The sequence below is a fragment of the Sinocyclocheilus anshuiensis genome, unplaced genomic scaffold, assembly GCF_001515605.1.
Source record: "Sinocyclocheilus anshuiensis isolate Anshui unplaced genomic scaffold, SAMN03320099.WGS_v1.1 scaffold249, whole genome shotgun sequence".
NCBI classification, from domain to species: domain Eukaryota; kingdom Metazoa; phylum Chordata; class Actinopteri; order Cypriniformes; family Cyprinidae; genus Sinocyclocheilus; species Sinocyclocheilus anshuiensis.
The window spans coordinates 1,503,818-1,519,470 of NW_015540871.1; the positions used below are offsets into that span (position 1 = coordinate 1,503,818).

At 35.3% G+C, this 15,653-nt stretch overlaps 1 protein-coding gene across 3 annotated transcripts in view; it reads left to right on the forward strand.

The window, feature by feature from the left end:
- LOC107688127 (histone-lysine N-methyltransferase EZH1-like) overlaps positions 1 to 15,282 on the forward strand; it is a 17,112-nt gene extending 1,830 nt beyond the window's left edge. For 2 of the 3 annotated variants that reach the window (XM_016485701.1, XM_016485703.1), the window contains exons 3-20: positions 673 to 798; positions 2,388 to 2,510; positions 2,949 to 3,066; positions 3,732 to 3,944; positions 4,496 to 4,598; positions 5,913 to 6,076; positions 6,363 to 6,454; positions 6,840 to 7,002; positions 7,684 to 7,865; positions 8,402 to 8,493; positions 8,611 to 8,639; positions 9,065 to 9,190; positions 9,467 to 9,645; positions 9,869 to 9,964; positions 10,075 to 10,156; positions 10,249 to 10,329; positions 10,418 to 10,502; positions 10,605 to 11,442. In XM_016485701.1, the coding sequence (XP_016341187.1) occupies positions 673 to 798; positions 2,388 to 2,510; positions 2,949 to 3,066; positions 3,732 to 3,944; positions 4,496 to 4,598; positions 5,913 to 6,076; positions 6,363 to 6,454; positions 6,840 to 7,002; positions 7,684 to 7,865; positions 8,402 to 8,493; positions 8,611 to 8,639; positions 9,065 to 9,190; positions 9,467 to 9,645; positions 9,869 to 9,964; positions 10,075 to 10,156; positions 10,249 to 10,329; positions 10,418 to 10,502; positions 10,605 to 10,665 (2,115 nt within the window). In that variant the 3' untranslated portion in view covers positions 10,666 to 11,442. Of the gene's footprint in view, positions 1 to 672; positions 799 to 2,387; positions 2,511 to 2,948; positions 3,067 to 3,731; positions 3,945 to 4,495; positions 4,599 to 5,912; positions 6,077 to 6,362; positions 6,455 to 6,839; positions 7,003 to 7,683; positions 7,866 to 8,401; positions 8,494 to 8,610; positions 8,640 to 9,064; positions 9,191 to 9,466; positions 9,646 to 9,868; positions 9,965 to 10,074; positions 10,157 to 10,248; positions 10,330 to 10,417; positions 10,503 to 10,604; positions 11,443 to 15,131 lie in introns of those variants that run through there. The other variant, XM_016485702.1, reaches the window with a different exon arrangement.
- Positions 15,283 to 15,653: the final 371 nt, after the last annotated feature.

Here is a 15,653-nt window from a genome sequence, read left to right on the forward strand (position 1 = left end):
TAGATTTATATATATATATATATATATATATATACATACACTGCCATTAAAAAGTTTGGGGTCAGTAAGATTTTTTTAGCAATTAATAATTTTATTCAGCAAGTATGCATTGATCAAATGTGTCAGTAAATACATTTATAATGTTACAAAAGATTTTAGTTTAAAATAAATGCTGTTCTATGAACTTTCTATTCATCAAGGGATCCTAAAAATCAACTTATAAAATATATCCCAAAAATAATGACAATAATAAAAAATGTTTCTTGAGCAGCAAATCAGCATATTAGAATGATTTCTGAAGGATCATGTGAAACTGAAGACTGGAGTAATGATGCTGAAAATTCAGCTTTGCATCACAGGAATAAATGACTTCTAAAATTAATTTTAAAATGTATTAAAATAAAATGTTTTTTTTAAAGATGTAATAATATTTCACAATATTACAATTTTACTATATTTTTCATTAAATAAATGCAGCTGACTTCTTTCAAAAAAAAAAAATCTTACCAACCCCAAACGTCTGAATGGTTGTCTATTTCCTACAAATTTTTGTCATTCTGCCTTCTTTTATTTTCCTTGATTTGTTTTCTGTTCCATTCTAATTGCATGTATCTTAGCTTTCAATTAATATAATTCAGTGTTTTTAACTATTAAGCTGTGTGTTTTTCACAGGCTCTTTTCCAATCAAATCGCCGCAGGATTGAAGGAAGAACCGAGCTGCTGAATGAGGAATGGTCCAAGCTCCGAATCCAGTCTATTCCCCTGTCCACAACCAGTGGCTCTCTATCCAGCAAAAAGGCAAGAATGACACAGCCGGGGGCCTTGACTACCACTAACCAGTGTCAATCATCTTGCATCTAGATAGTTTTACTGTGAATTACCCCTGTTAATTCAGCACAAGACTGTCCCCCCAGATGATTTATGAGCCGAATCAATACATAGTGAGCTTTGCTTTGCCATTTTCCAAACATAATTTATTCTAACAAAATGCCAGTAATGACTCAAGATCAGGTGCCACAGTTCGCCTTCCATTTCCTGCAGAACCTAATTTATCATATCCTACCTGACAAGTGTTTAGATCAATCTAATGATGTTATTAACGGACTGACTGTGGACAGTTAACCTCTAATTAATTAGTCAGGGCAAATATTACCAGCAGGCCAGTAAAATGCAGCAAAGTGATTTTTCCCCTCTTCATTAAATTGCTCTGTTGCCAAAAATGTATTTGTATGTTTGCCAAGCCAGAGCTCAGTATCTAAAACTCCTGTGATACCCACAATAAAAGCAGCCATCGGGCACAGCAGAGCTTAGCTCTCTGTGGAATACAGAGACTGCTCAGCATACCTGCACAGCTGGATCCTTTATGCAACAGCACCGGAAAACAATACCACACTTGATGTTCTTTAGATAAAACCAAACCAAATATTTTGATTAGTGGGTTATGATTTTGGTCACAAGTGTAATTTCCCTTTGCACACATTTAGTCCCATTTCAATTCTTCTTGATCTAATGATGTTTCTGTCACTGATTTGGTGTGGAATTAAATTCTTTCATTATTTTACACTCATGTTGTTCCAGTGTGACTTTTTTTCTTTGTGAAACAAAGGAGACATATTAAATACTATTCACTGTTTTTTTTGTTTGTTTTTTTACAATTAAGCATGACTGAAGCTTTCGAACTTCAAAAAGGAAACAAAAGCATCAAAAAATATCATAAAATGGTCTGTACAATTAGTGCACTATGTTCCTTTTGAAGCCATACAAGATTTAAGTGATTAACAGACAAAATTATAAAATAAGTCATTATTCTCGCCCACATTTCCATGTTCATGAGAGAAGTTTTGGTGACTGATTTGCAAATCTTTTTAACAAATCATTTGATCCAGTTCACAAAACTTGACTCGAACGATTTACAAGTATCATGTGGCTTCAGGAAATTCAGGATCGGAATACAGTGCATGCATTGTATGGACTACTTTCATGATGCTTTTTCATCCTTTCTGAAGCTTGAAAGCCTCGGTTAATATTTATTGTAAAATGCATGGAAAGGAGTGACCAGTTTAATTCTTGAAATTTCTCCTTTTTCCTAGAAGAAAGAAAGTCATAAAGGTTTGGAACAATTTAAATGATGTCAGTATTTTAATTTTGGGTGAATTTTTCCTTTAATAATACATGAAAATTATTTTTTTATTTAGATTTATATGCAGTAATCTATGAGTAAACTTTGGGGAAAATGTATTAAAATGCAACTAATGTAAAATTATTCAGATTACATTGGCTAATTAATATTTGCAGGACTAAAGCAATTTAACGGTCCTCTAATAGTTCTTAGTGACACTTTGACTTGTCTTCTGTTTTCCTGTCTTCCCTTTCTTGTCCAATCACAGTTATGCATGGTAGAGTCTGGCTTTCCATCTTTTCCGAACCAGTCAGTTGCCATGCGTCCCTTGACAACTGTTGCTGGGATACCATTCATGTACTCCTGGTCCCCTTTGCAGCAGAACTTCATGGTACTGGATGTGGACAATAAGTGCACACACAGTAACACACATAAAATTCACTCAATCATGATCACCATTAGAAGCCTGCTTCTGCAGAAAAATGAGAGAGATGAAAATAGAAGAAAAGCATAATTTTATGACTCTGGTCATTTTAAAAGTAGGTCACCTTGCAGCAGCGCATTCACATGTTCTGACAGCTCTAAGCAGTGTTTTTTGAAATCATCTCAGGTAGAGGAGGATGTGCGTCTTTAAACGCCTACACTCACTTACAGGCACAAATATAGGCATACACAAAAACTCCCACCCACAACACACATTTACAATATCAGTGTGCATTTATCTCTCATTAGAAGAACCTCACTGATCCATGAATATATATGGAACATGTCTTTATATTAATCAATAAAATCACAAATAAATGTCTTTCCTCCCTCTTTTTTTTCTGAGGTGGAAGATGAGACATTTCTGCATAATATCCCCTACATGGGAGACGAGGTGTTGGAACAGGATGAAGCTTTCCTGGAAGAGCTTATTGACAATTATGATGGGGTGCATGGAGACAGAGGTGAGCATCACAATATGTATTTATACACATGACCAGAGGTGTCGCTAGACCTGAGATGAATCTCTTCTGGAAAGCCCTGAATGTTTTAAAGGCATTTTTTAAAATCATTTTTGTAAGTTTCTTATGTTCAAGGATGCATTTTTAATGAAAAATACAATAAAATAGTAATAATGTGAAATGTTACAATTTAAAGTAACAATTTTTTTATTTGAATATATTTTAAAATGTCATTTATTCCTTTGATGGCAAAGCTGAATTTTCAGCAGTCATTACTCCAGTCTTCATTGTCACATGATCCTTCAGAAATGTGTCTAATATGCTAATTTGCTGCTCAAGAAACATTTATTCTTATTATCAATGTTGAAAACAGTTGTGCTGCTTAATATTTTTGAGGAAACTGTGAAACATTTTTTTCAAGATTCTGTAGCAGGTTCAAAAGAACAGCATTTATTTGAAATATAAATTGTAACATTACAAATGTCTTTACTGTCATTTTTGGTCACTTTAATGCATCCTTGCTGATTGAAAGTATTCATTTCTTTAAAAAAAATAGTACTGACCCCAAACCTTTGAACAGTAGTTTACATGCTAATCAGTATATCACATGCATGTGAATGTTAGACATGCAGTGTGGTGTATGTAAGTATCTTGTACCCTGATAACAGAAGGAGGCTTCATAAATGATGAGATCTTTAAAGAGCTGGTGGAGGCACTGAGCCAATACTCAGACCCAGAGGAAGAGGAGGAGGAAGAGCCCTCAGAGAGAACCGAGAATAAGGAGGAGGAGGATGAGAAAGGGATGCAGAAAACTACAGCTGAAGGACCAGAAGAGTCAAAAGTGGGCTTCTTCAAGAGGAAGAGGAGGAGCACTGGTGAAGGTGAGTTGGTTTTGAACAGAAGCAAAATAATGGAATAATTATCACAATAAAATTACATGTAAAAATATATGATACATTCAAAAATCTGTTTAATTAGATTATTCAATTTTATTAACTTTAAAAGGAAACACAGGTTTACGGACCAAAAATTTATTAATGCCTTTGTATTATAAAAAAAAAATAATAGGACATTTAATTAAATAAAATGTTTATTACCATATGTTGTGTCAATTAACATAGAATTAGGGCTTTTAATAGGCAATCGGTGGTGTCACTTGTTGAACAACAAATAGACTAGAGCTCACATGTGTTACCCATCAGATCAGCCTCTGTGTCTATGTGCAATTGTTTGCTCTGAGCGTCACCTCTATTCCCAGTAAGGGCTGGACAAATCTGTTTGTTCATTCAGTTTGTTTTAGGACAGTGAGTTACGGTACACCCTGACCCTTACACATGCACATATACTGTACATAATCCCATGCACTATTCTACTTTTGTTTTAAGTCAAATCCATGAAAATTCTGATTTTAGTCTTGCTTTTCCCTCGCTAGGAAGAGAGCTCTCCACCAATAAGAAGATTCCTCACGACAAGATTTTCACAGCTATTGCAGCCATGTTTCCATACAAAGGCACCATGGAGGAGCTGAAGGACAAGTAGGCCACCCTGTTCATTTTTTTAACCTTCATTTTTAGAAATTAATATGATCAGGACATTAGGCAGTCCAGATTCAAACGGGCTTCTCCCAAATGCACACCATTTAGATTGTGTACACTAATAGCTAGGCTGATCCAACACCATCTGTCAATATCAGGTATTCTTAAAAGCGAAAATTTAGTATATATAAATGTGAAGTGTGTATTTTAATCACAGCTATTTTCAAAGTTTTTTTTTCTGTACACGCCCGTCTCCCATTGTTCGGTAAACAGATTAGCTTGCTTTAGTCATTTCCAGTTCAGTAAAACTGTGGTAAGTGAAGGTTCATGGGAAGCTCCTCGGGCTCTGCTGTCAGCTGGCTGTGCAGCCCCCGCAGCAGTGGAAACAAAATCCCGTCACAGTCTGTGTTATCATCCAAGTGTTTACCGTTTCATGTCATTATTGTTCATTCCACCAGCTGTGCTCATTTTATTTCTTTCCGCTGGCTGGGGGAAATCTGTGAGAGTCATATTTAATGGCCTGTTATGTGTGTAAAACAAATTCAGCACTTTAAACGGGTAGGTTCATCCAAAACAGAACATTCTGTCATCATTTTACTAAGCCCAAACCTTTTTTTTTGGACCAAAAATATGGAGAAATAATACTTAAATACACACAGCACAACAGCTCATTGTGACTACAGCTGTTAATATGGTTTTGGAACACCATGAGGATGAGTAAATAATGGCAAAATTGCACTGTTTAAAGTTTGGGGTCAGATTATTTTTGAAAGAAATTAATACTTTTATTCAGCAAGGACACATTAAATTGATCAACAGTGACAGTAACCACATTAAGAATGTTACAAGAGATTTCTATTCCAAATAAATTCTGTTTCTTTCGGTTTCTTTCCTCAAATAATTCAGAAAAAAAATGTATCATGGTTTCCACAAAAAATATAAAGCAGCACAACTGTTTTTAAAACATTGATAATAATGATAAATATTTCTTAAGCAGCAAATCAGCAAATTAGAATGATTTCTGAAGGATCATGTGACGCTGAAGACTGGAGTAATGATGCTGAAAATTCAGCTTTTCATCACAGGAATAAATTACATTTTACAATTATATTAAAATAGAAAACAGTTATTTCAAATTGTAATAATATTTCACAATATTACAGTTTTTACTGTATTTTTGGCCAAATAAATGCAGTCTTGGTGTGCATAAGAGACTTGTTTCAACCCCAAATGTTTTACTGTAGTTTCAATTCAGTTTGTTTGTTTTGCTATTACAAATAATAATGTAGCTGTATTTTTCTCTCTCTCTTGCAGGTATAAGGATCTCCTGGAGCCACCCAGCCCTGTGAAGTTGCCTCCTCTCTGCACGCCCAACATGGACGGCCCCTTTGCCAAGTCTGTTCAGAGAGAGCAAAGTCTACACTCATTTCACACACTTTTCTGTCGCCGCTGCTTTAAATACGACTGCTTCTTGCATCGTAAGATATTATAATGTCCTTCTCTAGTCTTCTGCCTTTTTGCGTTTATGTAAATGGAGAGAGTGATAATGATACCATATTGTACAATCTTCATCAGTACATCAAGCCCTGTTTAAACCTGGCAATAAAGTTTGTCTGAAATGATCTACTGGCAGGCGGTCAGCTGTGTATTATATTATATTTAGTATAATTCTAATTATGCTATATTTAGCACTGACCAGGGATCACTTGTGATTGAATCATCCAAAATGGATGTAAATAAAAAGTACATGTTGTTTGTGCTCAGCTTTCCATGCATCTCCTAATGTATATAAGAGGAAGAATAAAGAGATCCGAATGGAGACGGAACCCTGTGGACTGGACTGCTTTCTGCTGCAGGTACAGCTTTCTAAGTGCATAACAATTTCATAAGTGTTTCTACGGTCGCACTTTATTTTAAGGTCCAATTCTCGCTATTAACGAACCATTAACAATGACTTTTTCCTCAATAAACTCCTAATTTGCTGCTTTTTAATAGTTAGTGAGGTAGTTGTTAAGTTTAGGTATTGGGTAGGATTAGGGATGTAGAATATGGTCATGTAGAATAAAAGCTTTATAAGTACTAATAAACAGCCAATAATAGGCATGCTAATAAGCAACTAGTTAATAGTGAGAATTGGTCCCTATACTAAAGTGTTACTATTTCTACTTTGCTGTAAATGTATAATTTTATTAAATTAGAATTGAGTATTCATATTTCTCTTTATTCATTCTTTGGTCACAGAAAGGGGCAAAAGAGTTTGCTGATCAAAACATGCAGAGGTCTCAAAGGCCCCGGCGTCGACGGCAACAGCCCCGCCCCTCAAGTTCATGTGGCCCCACCCCCTCAGGCTCCGGTGAAGAGGGAAAAGAAGGAGACAGTGACCATGAGACCACCAGCTCTTCAGGTACACCACACCTTAATGTACAGCAAATAAAGAGTTGACAGTTTATCCAGACCAAAATAACACGGATGAAACACACAGCCAAACCTTCGCTTGCCAAAAATAACTCTTGTCCCATGGTGAGTTGTTTGTCTAAATTGCAACAGAGACATCACTGAAAATGTTTGTAGAAACACAGGACCATTATTAGTGGTACTTGCTAAGATAATAATTATTATTTTCGCCTGTCGGATGATAAAACAGGAAAAACAATTCCAAGCCATATCAAGAGAGTATAATAGAGATTTTGGAGGTAGGCTAAAATCATCACATTCTAGCAACCACCAAAACACCCTAGTAACCACATAGCAATGTACTAACAACCACTCAGAATGCCTTGCAAACTCATACACAATGTATCAGTACCATTACAGGTACACCACCTGGTCATCAGCTGAACACGATAAATGTCTTTACTGTCACTTTTGATCAATTGAATGCATCCTTGCTGAATAAAAGAATCATTTTCCTTAAAAATCTTATTGACCCTAAACTTTTAACAGTAGGGAATTTAGACAAAATAGTGTGGCCTTGAAATTTAATAAGTTAATATCAAATATCAGCTGCCGCTCTTCAGTTCTGATTTAATTTAGTAAAGTGTGTTGGGATGAAAACCTGACATTTATCTGTGTTCATGTGTGTCAGAGAGTAACTCTCGGTGTCCTAGTCCCGCCAAAATGAGACCAGGGGAGGAAGGAGCAGAGGAGTCCGATTCGCCGCCTCAGTGGAGCGGAGCAGAGGAGTCTCTGTTCAGAGTCCTGCACGGCACATATTGCAACAACTTCTGCTCTATTGCACGACTCATTGGTACCAAGACATGTAGAGAGGTATGCACACAAATGACAATGAACAGCTCATATATGTGTCTTTTGCTTATTTGTATTCTTTGGTAACTCTTTGGTAAAGGAGTTTATTAATGCAGATCTAAAGTGAATTAAAATGTATGAAATGTGCGAAAAGTTCTGCAGTATTTACTCAAAAGCAGAGACAACAAAATGTGTGTATTCAAATGTACGACTGTGTGCATATGTGCCTGTGGGTTTTTTCTCAGAAAGACTGTGGTTTGCATAACTGGAAATGTGATTACCTCAAATCATGTGTTTTTCTTTCATTTAGGAAATGGTCCAAATCTTTTTCTAGAAGAGTGTTTTGATTGTGTGTTTGTGTGTGTATGTGCGTGTTAGTGTGTGTGAGAGCTCATATGGCAAAGATCAACATGATAATGAGTGGTTACATCGGTTGGGTTTCAAAGTTCTGACTAACGCCCATTAAGTGTTCATGGGATTGTGATGCAGTGTGTGTGTGTGTGTGTGTGAGTGTTGCAATGCTCTGCCTCATGTGGTTATGTATGAATTTGTGTCAGGTATACGAGTTTGCAGTGAAAGAGATGCTGATTCACCGTGTTCCGTTGGAGGATGGTGGAATCTCACCGCAGAAGAAAAAACGAAAGCACAGGCAAGATGTTAACACACCCTTACCTGGCAGTTAGATTCAGGCTGTAATAAGCTGGATGTTACACAGGCAGCAAAATACTAACATTAGAGCTCAATTATGTTTCTGTTTGTTTGATAGATTATGGGCAAAGATACAGCTGAAGAAAGGTAAGATTAAGTATTTAAAATGCTGTCAGAATTTTTTTTTTTAATTGCAAAAGGCCTATTTATTGTCAAAGTAATTCTAATCAGTATAATTCAGTTCTAAAATATTTAATTTCAATTAAATATAATGATTAAATATTTAAATTGCAGTAACACTTTACAATAAGGTTCATTTTTTTAACAGTTAATGCAGTAGGACTCATTTATTAATCTACACTACATGTTGATGATAGGTAATTGGTGTTTGTTCATAATACATGGTGATCAAACCTTGTTGTAAAATGTTAACATAACTGCTCTTTATGAGTGCAGTTTCTAAAAAGTAATTAAAAAAATATTTATGTAGTAATCAAAAATGGCTGGAACCATACTGGAAAGTCTTTGTTCAAAATGAATTGTTTTTATTTCCCTTCCTATTTGTCTTGCAGACAACTCATCCAATCAAGTGTACAATTATCAGCCGTGTGACCACCCTGAGCACCCGTGTGATAGCTCCTGCTTGTGTGTGATGACACAAAACTTTTGTGAGAAATTCTGCCAGTGTGATCGGGAGTGTGAGTTCAACACAAATGCAAACACATGAAATATATTCAAATTCAAGTATACAGTATTACACTGCTCTAAAATAAAGGGGGAAAACAACCACTTTTTGTTTAAGAACATTTAAAAATAAATAAGTAAAATAAACCTTTCTTTTTTATATTTTTTTATATTTGCTCCTGTTTCCATATCTTTACACCACTAGAGGGCACCAACAAAACAAGATCAGACCACTAGTGGTGCAGTGAAGAAATTACACACTTCTGTTCTGCTCTGGGTTTTTGTTCTAGGTCAGAATCGGTTTCCTGGCTGTCGCTGCAAGACTCAGTGTAACACCAAGCAGTGTCCGTGTTACCTGGCGGTGCGGGAGTGTGACCCTGACCTCTGCATGACCTGTGGGGCCACAGACCACTGGGACAGCAAACAAGTCTCCTGTAAGAACTGCAGCATTCAGAGAGGACTCAAGAAGGTATGAAGTACATTCTAGTGCCACTGTAAAAGATAAATCTATCTATCTATCTATCTATCTATCTATCTATCTATATCTAGCTATCATTCTATTGTTCTACCATTCTGTATCTGTCTATCTAGTATTTATCCAATATTGTATGCCAACATGCTGAGAATCAAAAAGAAATAATAGATACAGAAGATGCTTTAGTGATATACATGTTGTTTAACCTGTTTGCCAGCATCTGCTCCTGGCCCCATCTGATGTTGCAGGGTGGGGTACATTTATCAAAGAGCCAGTCCAGAAGAACGAGTTCATCTCTGAGTACTGTGGAGAGGTGTGTGGAAATCACACACACACCCCTAATGAAGAGCACTAGATGTAATTTTTCTGAAAGTTGTATTCTTAGTGATCTGATTGATGCATTGTGTTTGTGTGTGTGTGTAGCTTATTTCCCAGGATGAAGCAGACAGGAGGGGCAGAATCTATGACAAGTACATGTCCAGTTTTCTGTTCAACTTGAACAATGGTATTGGCTTCACTCATGTTATTATATTATATTATTGTTGTCTTTTAGATGTCAATTTGGTGTTTTTAAAATAGTGTTTTATTTCATTCCAGACTTTGTAGTGGATGCCACTCGAAAAGGGAATAAAATACGATTTGCCAACCACTCTGTCAACCCCAATTGTTACGCAAAAGGTACTTTATTTCATCACATAAATATCAAAGTACAAACTTTGAGTTGAAGCTATTAAGCACGTTGGTTTGGTGTTGGTTATTATTACAGTTGTCATGGTTAATGGTGATCACCGCATTGGAATCTTCGCCAAGCGAGCCATACAGCGAGGAGAAGAGCTCTTTTTTGACTACAGGTATGTTTTGTTTGTTTCAGTAATACTGTTGCATCACAAATACACACATATATGCAGTTTCATTTCATTTTGTGATCTAATTTAATTTTCCCTGTTTCTTAGGTACAGTCAAGCGGATGCATTGAAGTATGTGGGTATTGAAAGGGAAATCAACACCGTGTAAACATGTTTTTTTGAGTCCACATTTACCTGGTAACATTTTTTGCCTACCCATAATGCTTTGCACTTCACTGACATCACAGATTGATTTGATGATGCAGTCAGACAGTGATGTCACTACCTTAACCTGTGGTTTAATTGAATTGTCTGAACAAGCGTTTTTGTTTACATCTTTGTGATAACGTTTGTTATGACCTAAAGAAACCAATCAGATTTACAAATCCACTCCTCCACATTTGCACTATATGGCCAATAACACAGAATATTGATAGACGGCACCATTTTTCTGTCATGGAAGGAAAAATTACGGGTTTTTTTTAATCCCATGTCTCCATTCATAAGGCTCAGTAAACAGCTTTTGAAATAGCTATAACCTCTATATGCTCAATATATAACTGCAAACTGGATGCATCACACTTAGCCGTCGTTGTTGTTTCTGGTCAAAATATTCTGTTGTGCAAAACATCAAGCAATATTTCATAGTTACATTTGCACTTATAGTCAGTCAGGTCAGTATTTTCTCTCTTTAGAACAAATTTTAGTAAACTCGTCTGCAACCTGGTGTCATGTGATGTTAGCCTTTTACCGTAATGTGCACTCCTCTGCTATCTATCTATCTATCTATCTATCTATCTATCTATCTATCCATCAGCTGTAAGCTGCTTGCTGTATTGCACAAAGCTGGCTCATGTTGTCAGAGATTAGCATTCTAGCTAACATAGCACTAAGGCAGTTAATCTTCATCTCTGCTTAAACTGTATGAGGTCAAATATTGTAGAAATAAACAAAAATAACCATATAAACCGACAGACTGAATGTGAACTGTGAGCTAAAGAGTGACTTAAAGGATATTGTTTAGCAGGCTTTTTTAGGAGTGTACAAAATAGGCCTAACAAGAGTTAGGGTTTGGGTTCCACTGTCATATGTTACATTTTGTGTAAAATAAAGAGCTAAACCAAATTACCATATTTGTTTAACATACCCTAGAATTGTAACTGCATTTTACATGTCCACTCAAAGCAAATATGGGCAATTATTTTGAGAGGCTGAGAAAATAATTCCTAGTGTCTTGTAAAATACTGTTGTTACATTTTTATCTGAAATATTTTGTGATTTATATTTATCCCAAAACGCTGAATCCCACGACAAGAGCTTTCTGAAAAAGACAAGTGTAATTTAATTTCCAGATGCATTTAAAAGCAGGTATATCTGTTGAATTGAATTTTGTCAAATGACAAAAACTTGATATGGACCTATCTGGAATCGATTCTAGAAAGAGTCCTCAGAGCTTGTCTTTCCTTCAGGCTTCTTTTATTAAAGTGTCATTAGGGATTTGTGTAGATTCTACACAGTCATGGTCATTTACAATGAGGATGACACAAACAAAACCAGAACTAAAGAATTAAGAAAACTCAAAATTAACACTTTGTCACACCTGACAACAAAGCTGAAATGACCTGTTTGCAAGAGGATACCATTATAAGGTTTTGTCCGATTCCATGAAACTAGTTCATCTTTAACCTTGGGCATTTTCATGGGAATTATTTTGGCAAATGCTTTGCATTCACAGGACCTACAGTTCCCCTGAATCAACCCCAAGAGCACAGTGGTACTAAAAGATCATTGTGATCACCTCAACACAAGACTGAATCTGCAACCTTAAAGTTAGTAATTATAGAGTCTTAGTTAGCAGGACTCCTGGAAAAACAAGTAATGTAAGAAGTGATCATTTACCTTCAGCAGATGCAGTTTATTCTACCGTTCAAAAAGTTTGGGCTGTTTACGAAAAGTTTGAGATTTCTCATGACCACAAAGTCTGCATTTATTTGACCAAAATTTCATTAAATACAGTAATATTGTGAAATATTACTATACTCTCAGAAAAAAGGTACAAAGTTGTAACTGGGGCAAAAGCTAAAAGGTACATTTTTGTACCTTTATAGTATTATTATATGAATATTGGTACCTTAAAGATACATTTGATGTTGTACCTTAGTGCTTAACATGTTAGTACCTAAAGTGTGTGTGTGTGTATGTATATATGTATATATATGTGTGTGTGTGTGTGTGTATATACCGCCCAGTGACCTTTTTTTTCTGTAAGTGTAAAATAACTGTTTTCTATTTGACTTTACTTTCACTTTTGATCAACTTAATGCATCCTTGAAAAAAATCTTATTGACCCCATACCTTTAAAGGGTATTCTATTTAAATGTAATGTTTGCAACAAGTACAAATAGCATCTTGTTTACAGTAAATGCAAATAGTGATAGATGCTACTCAAAAAAGCTAAAAAATAAATAAATACAAATCGATGTTATTTGCACTATATGGATAAATTGCCTGAGAAACAGTGGGTTAAGTTCGTGAAATAGCCACTGTTAACAAAGTTGGCTATTTGCACAATAGATAGATACAGCTACTATTGTCACCAACATGATAGACATAGTGGAATTCTTAAAGCTATAATCCACAAGATAAATGGCCTACAAGATTTCAGATTTGTTCAAACAGTACTTGTAAATATGTGGTGCATTTGGAAAAGATGATGAAGAAAATACTTCACAGTGAATCTTTTTTGATTTTATGAAAAATGCATTAAATGTAAAAATGAAAGAAAAAAAACACATTAAATGATACATTTCTTCAAATGAAACAAATGGGCCTCCACGTGCCGATAAGTGATGTTTTCTTCAAACATTCAGTCAAATGTAATGAGGTAACGCTCCTATTAGCTGCAGTACTGACATAGACGACACACAATATCTCATTTATACAAACATACATCACACGAGCTAGTGCTGAATAACCAGCCCTCATCACCATTTACACTATCTGCTCGCTTCTCATTTCACATTAACATTCATCTGGAACAGACTGTGGGTTACATTTACTTTTGTCTGAGGATGATTGGTGTTGGTGTTCAATTATTTATACTATAGATTTAAAGAAAATGTCAAGTATGAAGAGACTTTGAGAGGAGGTGTTTGTCCCTGTTAAATTTAATATTTCTATACAGTAGCATTTCATTCTTCATTCAAGACTTTTCAATGTAAAAATGAATTGAAAGCCTATGTTCCATTGTTTTAGAGGACAATAGAAAGGAAGAAGTAAAAGAATGAAGAATACATTAAAAAAAAAGAATAAACAAGACAAAACCTGGCAGAGGTCATGAGGTTAAAGCTGGACTTACTCATTCAGCTCTCATCTATTCAAAATACTCTCACTTGCCTGCCTTTTTTATACAAATTAGAATGATAAAAAGAAGTACACTTTATTTATACATATACATAAACAGCATAATCTGTGCGTGAATATTATGTGATCTCTGATAAAACTCTTATGGCTCTGTTAAAGAAACAGACTAAAGAACATGTGCCTGGCACTGACTGGAAGCAGCGGATTCTTCTTTTTCTTATTGCATTTTGATGAAAAGTGCAGTAGTCATGCAAAATGCATAGCTTCTAAAGATAATACATGTGTTCTACCTTATTTGCTCTTTTGTTTTAATAGCTCATTTTACATCTGGAAAGATGATGGAAGTGCTCTAAGCTCTTGGTAAGAAGCAGCAGTAATGGTGTCAGCAAACGCATGAATGTATAAAAACCATGACTTTATACATGGGAGTCTTTCATCTACAGACCGTCTGCGATGTGTGAAAGCCTCTTGCCCACGATAATCAGACTTGTGCTGAACTGCTCAGTACTAAGAAAGCTTTCATATGTGACCTCATGTAAAAATATCAGCTGCTTTTTGATTATTTCCATCCAAAATCACATCTTAAACTACCCTTAACAAACTGATTGTAATTTATGATATAAGATCTGTAACAGACCACCATAACACGTTAGGATTGCTGTTCCTCTATATTCTAAAGTATATTCCTCAGTATTCTTTTTAGTATTTCTGTCACTCAGTTATTGTTGATCCATAGCTAACACAGTTTGTTCACCTTTTTCTGATCAATATGTAGATTATAGACTCCACAACTACAACCACAACTGAACACATTCAGCCCTCAGAGGCTCCACACTATAAAAAGTGCAGTCTAAAACAGTGTTTCCCAAACATTTTTGTCTTATGTAGCCAATAGGCCCATCAATAAGGCAAATTACCCCATCATCAGTTATAAATTAATTAATTATATGACATAATTTTGTAAAGAAAAAACAAAGAATTATGGATGAAAAACAGACCACAAAAATATAAAACTTGCACACATTACAAAATTCTTTTTTTCCTTAAAAATTTACTGAAAAAAATTTATAATAATGAAAATAATTCCAAGTTTTTTTTTTTCAATCTATTATTTTTTCAGTTTTATATATTTGACAGTAAAGTCAAAAATATTCCTGGTTGAGAATCACTGGTCTAAAATGCTTTTTCATCAATCACGTGACATGAATATGATGTGGAAATGACATCATTGTACTCTATTATAAAACTATATAATTTTGCTTTGGCCCACAGGAAGAACTCTCTTGAAAAGACAGAAAAGGACACGAGGAGGAAAACGGCTTCAATCACTGATCTGTGGCATCATTATAATCAGTCACAATACAGTTTTTACCTGCCTGCATTCATGTACTGTTAGGTCTGTGAAATATAAATTACAACTTTATTTCAGAGTCAAAGTGTAGAGAACGACTTGAAAAGGCTGGTGTGTGTTGCTGTAGCAGCAGTGAGATGCCATGGGATAATGACCACTGTTACAAACCCTGAGACATACAGTACAACACACCCTGTTCATAACAGTGCTCATTGGGCTAAAAAAAAATCATTTCTATGAAACTCTTTCATGGAGCTGATATCTTCTGCTTGTTTCATGAGACCTATTGTGTGTCATTGTCACAAAAATGTTTATGAATCTTACACCTCATAATGCTGTTCACAAGCAGTATGTCATATGGCTACTATCACAAAAACACCTTTCTGCAGTTTTTGATATGCCACAGAAATAATATTTCCCCAGACAGATTATTGTTCAGCACA